Consider the following 5,839-nt stretch of genomic DNA (forward strand, 5'->3'; position numbering starts at 1 on the left):
AGGCTACCCAAAATATTTGACCCAAGTTAAACAATTTAAAGGCAATGCTACCAAATACTAACAAAGTGTATGTAAACTTCTGACCCACTGGGAAAGTGATGAAAGAAATAAAAGCTGAAATAAATCATTCTCTCTACTATTATTCTGACACTTCACATTCTTAAAATAAAGTAGTGATCCTAACTGACCTAAGACAGGGAATGTTTTCTAGGATTAAATATCAAGAATTGTGAAAAACTGAGTTTAAATGTATTTGGCTAAGGTGTATATAAACTTCTGACTTCAACTGTATACACATTCCTAAGAGGAAGTATTCTAAAGGCAGGGTGGCACAACCGTGGCTAACAAGAGAAGTCAAAGCCAACATAAAAGCCAAGGAGAGTGCATATAATAGAGCAAAAATTAATGTGAAGATGGAGGATTGGGAAGCTTTTAAAAACCAACAGAAGACAACCAAAAATCATTAAGAAGGTAAAGTAATATTAAAGAGGATACCAAAAGTTCCTTCAGATACATTAAGTGTAAAAGAGATGTGAGAGTGAATAAACTAGGCTGTAGTCAGCATGGATAAAGCAGTGGCTGATTGGCAGGAGGAAGAGTAGGAATAAAGGGAGACTTTTCTGGTTGGCTGCCAGTGACTAGTGGTGTTCCACAGGGGTCTGTTGGGACTGATTCTTTTTACATGTCAATGATTTGGATGATGAAATTGATGACTTTGTTGCTAAGTTTGCAGAGCATACAAACATCGATGGAGGGGCAGTGGTTTTGAGGAAATAGGGAGGCTGCAGGAGGACTTAGACAAATTAGAAGAATGAGCAAAGATGTGGCAGATGGAATACAGTATCGGGAAGTGTATGGTCATGCACTTTGGAAGAAGAAATGAAAGGGTTGACTATTTTCTAAATGGAGAGAAAATACAAAAACCTGAGGCACAAAGTGATTAGGGAGTCCTTACGCAGGATTCCCTAAAGGTTAATTTGCAGGCTGCATCTATGGATGAGGAAGGCAAGTGCAATATTAGCTTTCATTTCAATAGTAGTATATAAAAGCCAAGAGGTATTGCTGAGACTTTATAAAGTACTGATGAGGTCTCACTTGGAATATTGTGTTCAGTTTTGGGCCCCTTATCTTAGAAAGGATGTGCTAAAACTGGAAAGGGTTCAAAAAAGGTTGACAAAATTGATTCCAGGGTTAAACAGCTTGTCATATGAAGAGCGCTTGAAGGCTCTGGGCCTGTATTCACTGGAAGTTAGAAGAATGAGGGGTGACCTAATTGAATCCCATCAAATGCCTTGATAGAGTGGATGAGGAAAGGATTTTTCCTATGGCAGGAGTGTCTAAGATGAGAGGACACAGTCTCAAAATAGATCCTTTTAGAATGGGGACGAGGAGGAATTTCTTCAGCCAGGCAGTGGTGAATCTGTGTAAGTTGTTGCCACAGGCAGCTGTGGAGGCCAAGACTTTATGTATAGTTAAGATAGAGAGAGGTTGATAGATTCTTGATTGGTCAGGGCATAAAGGGATACGGGGAGAAGGCAGGAGATTGGGGATGAGAAGAAAAATGGATCAGCCATGATGAAATGACAGAGCACACTTGATGGGTCAAATAGCCTAATTCTGCTGCTATCTCTTACAGAAATATTTGAGAATCTTATAAATATAATGCTTGCTGACATAATTAATTGTGGGTTATATGTAAGAAGTACGTGAATAGCATACATCATTACGCCACCACGTCATACCAGAACGTCTCACTAAAAATAAAACTAAAATCTAAGTAGACAAATATTCTGGCTCCTGTTGTTTTTCTTTCAATTTGTTTCTGGAGTTACAAAGTATAAAAGTATTATACAGTACAGCTTAGAAGAAAACATAGGAACCTTCAGGATTAGACCCTCTTATATCCACTAATGGGGAAAAAAATAGAATTGCAAAAAACTGACATGAATATGGAACAAACTTCTAAATGTGTTAGGAGGCATAAATCTGTTGGGATGAAATTCAGCCCTGATCCAAACAAATAGCAGTTCAAGGGATTGAGTCACCTATCCCTTTGTATGGATGGATGGATGAATCACATCTACATCTGTCATATACACAAGAAATTCTGCAGATGCTGGAAATCCAGATGAACATACACAAAATGCTGGAACAACTCAGCAGGTCAGGCAGGATCTACATAAAGGAATAAAGTTTGTGTTTCAGCCTGAGGTCCTCCATCAGGACTGGAAAGGAAGAGGTTAGTATCCAAAATAAGAACGTTGGGGTGGGGGGAAGGAATACAATATGGCAGGTGCTAGGTTAAGCCAATTGGGTGTAGGTGGGATGAAGTGAGAAGCTGGGAGGTGATTGGAGGAAAAGATAAAGGGCCAAAGAAGAGAGAATCTGATAGGAAAGGACGGTGGACCATGGGAGGAGGGGTACCAGAGGAAGGTGATGAGCAGGTAAGGAGAAGGGGTACAAGGGGAGCCAGAATGGTGAATGGAAAAGAGAGGGGGGAGAAATTACCAGAATTAGAGAACTTGATGTTCATGCTATCAAGTTGAAGGCTACCCAGAAGGTATATGAGATGTTTCTCCTCCAATATGACGGTGACCTCATCATGACCTTAAGAGGCCATCTACTGACATGTCAGAATGGGAGGAGGAAGTAGAATTAAAATGAAGTGGGTCTCCCTGATGTAGAGGAAGTTGCACGCAGAGTACTAGATACAGTAGATGATCCTGACAGGTTCACGGGTGAAGTGTCACCTCACATGGGAGGACTATTTGGGGCCCTGAATGAGCCCTTTACTTGTCATCTTATTCAGGGAGAACACTTGAAGGAAAATAAACATTCTGTCCAGAAATAATCATACAAGTAATATATGTCACATATCACAGAATATACAATATTACCACAAATATGACAAGAAAATTGACTTGCATCTTCTTTCAAATATTTGACTTAATTTTCAAGATGGCAGCTAGGGAGATAGAAGTCTAACCTTCTGAACTTGGAAATAAATGGGAAAATAAACCTCAATCAAAGTTTAGCATGCAATTCTTGATTTAGTTGTGTTAATAATGAGGTTACTCGTTGTACTTTAAACACAAATTTGAGAGTTACCTTATATTTGTAAAACACTCAAAGCTTCACAAATGAAAATGTCTCTTTTGCCTGTTACTTTCAACCTTTGAATTAAATCAAGGAACTCATTTAGTTCTTTGTTAAAGTAACCTTCATGGTTGCATCCATTGAAAAGCAGTTGCTTTTCTACCTTCTTGATCGTTTTGTAATTTTCCATCCCATGACTGGTTATTAAAGAGAAAAGCCACCATGTAATTTGACATAGTGCCTGACCCTTCCAGATAATCCTAGATTGTAGAAATTGACCAGGTTTGCAGACTCATTATAAATGTTAAAAAAACTTGATGAGGTGGAACAAAGTACTTTATTATCAAAGAAAAAAAGTACAGTACTGTTCCTGCAACATACCTAAATGAGAAATAAAAGGAACGTCAAACTCAGTAAACCATATCATGCAATTGTTAAGTGGGCCACATATAATCACTCTAAGTTCAAAGATCACATCTGTGGTGACCAGTTTAAAAAATGCAATGTTTTAAGCATCAATTCAAAGACAGTGCAGATATTTTATCAAAGCCGTTCAAAGTCATTAAAAGACATCCTAAACGCATCATATGGGTTCATTTTGATGTTTTATTACAAACAGCCATGGCTTATTTTAAAATATAAATTTGTAAAACACAATTACCCATTGACTGTACATGTTTTTACAATATACAATCCAGGAATTTAATGTGGTGCAGAAACAGTTTTTGCATATAGCCACTGGCCACATCAAACAAAGGTTTTGGCAGTCGCACTAAAAGTTAACTCGGGAATGAACATTTCACTACATTATCAAAAAGAGCCTGCATACTGTACAATAACAGTTGTAAGTGTAAATTAATTATTAACTTGAGACAGTCATCATGTAACTCTTAGAGGGACTCGATCTGCCAATTCTAAATTCATCCTTGCAACTTATTATACTATCCAAGGGGGATATCGCGCTGCTAGGTACATTTTCATAAAGAACACAAATGGAGCCGTCTTCACCTATTCGGTAGGACACCTCAAACGGGTCGACCCACAGAGTCAATTCGCTTGGCAAAAGTTGAAAAAGTTGTTGACTGCTGAGCCCGATAATATTGGACGCCCTTGCTATCAGAGGATCCATTTTGTGATTGATCCTAATGCATCGATATCCCGATCCTCTACAGGGCATGTGGGGGAACCAATGGTGCCGGTAGTGTTCTGTCAAACAAAGACAAGAAACGTTATATTCAAATGACCCGCAAAATTCGTTCTGCTCCGCTTTCTTTGTGAATCCAACGGCTCTTTGTTTCTTTCTGTACAACAGGGGGACAGAGTGAGGGGAAGGATATGACACTTCTTCATGATTTGTATTACTCCATCGGCGAATTTCGGTTCCCTGTACTTTGTTGTACTTGACAATGGGTTCTTTAAGGGACTGATGTTATGGGAATAATACAGAAATAGTAACCGTCTTACCGCCACCTCCTGTGCGCGCCCTTTCTCCCTCACCTGCCAAAGATTTCTCCAAGGACTCGCTGAAATGTTGGAGCCGCTCGTCAGAAATGAGCCCTGTCGTCCTCAGCAGTCTGGTGATAAAGCCCACGGCAGTTGTGATTTCAGTTTTCATTTTGATCAAATCTTCCCCAGGACTCATCAGCCGTCTCAAACAGAAAGGTGAAAACGATCTTTGTTTTTCTTCAATCCGACTTTTTTTTCCCCCAAAAAAACCAAAAAAAACGTCGAATCAAAGGAAACTAATCACTGTTTTGGACGATTTCTTTCTGTTTTTACTTTGGTTTTGTTCACTGGGCCTAGAAACAAAACCAGACGGACTTTTCTTCTTTTCCTTTTGTTCGGTTCAAGGCGACGATTCGACTTTTTTTCTTCTTGTTCTTTGTTTATTTTTCTGCTTTCAAAAAAAACCGAGCGGGGAATCTCCTCGGTGCGTGTGTTCTGTTTTCAGTGACAGGACTCGGCTAGGGCAAATACATCTCCTTTGCACACAGCCAAGTGAGTAGAGACGGTGAAGAGGTGAAGAGACATGAACGACAACGCAACGCGAGCCGCGGCCACCCTTCAGCAACACCAAGCCGCACCGCTCCGCACCGCACCGCACCGCAGCGCTGTAAACACCGCCAGCGCAGCCCCTCTGTGAGCTCACACTCAGCGCCTCGCAGCCAATCGAATCACTGGGCTTCGCAGCGTCACAGTACCTCATTTGCATCTCACGCACAGCGTTTTCTCCCCTCCGCCTCTTGCCTGCTCAGACAGTTGTCTCCTGACGACCAAAAGTTTGTGGAGTTTCTCAATGTAGTGCGTGATGTTATCATGTGCTAATATATTTTCTCACCTTTTCACTCTTTACTGAGAAACGGTGATATCAGAAATTATTACAAAATGGACTTTGCTGTTCATTTTCCAGGAAGCTTCAGAGTTTAATGGTTTGTAACTTTGTTCACTTTTGGTGTCTTTGTCCTTTTACAAATATTAGAAAATTAATTTTGGTTCTCTATTAGACCATAAGTAATTCTCAGTCCAATTTCAGACCTCTTTCAGAGTCGATGCCTCCAGAAGACACGGTACATCATTAAAGACCCCTCACACCGTCTCCATGAACTGTTTGTTCTTCTGCCATCAGGCAAATGTTACAGGAGCATCAAAACTAAAACCACAAGGCTACTAAACAGCTTCCTCCCACAGGCAGTCAGACTGCTAAATAGCTGCTCCACCTGACTCTGCTTCGGACACTTTTAAC

At 40.2% G+C, this 5,839-nt stretch overlaps 1 protein-coding gene across 1 annotated transcript; it reads right to left on the reverse strand.

Moving 5' to 3' along the window:
• Positions 1 to 3,426: 3,426 nt before the first annotated feature.
• On the reverse strand, positions 3,427 to 5,219 carry si:dkey-42i9.4 (uncharacterized protein LOC492503 homolog). The gene is made up of 2 exons (XM_063068344.1): positions 4,594 to 5,219; positions 3,427 to 4,302 (listed from the first exon to the last, which is right to left on the reverse strand). Exons 1-2 carry the CDS (start codon positions 4,736 to 4,738, stop codon positions 3,959 to 3,961), a joined length of 489 nt encoding a protein of 162 aa, XP_062924414.1. The 5' UTR covers positions 4,739 to 5,219; the 3' UTR covers positions 3,427 to 3,958.
• Between the last annotated feature and the right edge of the window lie 620 nt (positions 5,220 to 5,839).

This window comes from Mobula hypostoma, chromosome 15, assembly GCF_963921235.1.
Source record: "Mobula hypostoma chromosome 15, sMobHyp1.1, whole genome shotgun sequence".
NCBI lineage: Eukaryota > Metazoa > Chordata > Chondrichthyes > Myliobatiformes > Myliobatidae > Mobula > Mobula hypostoma.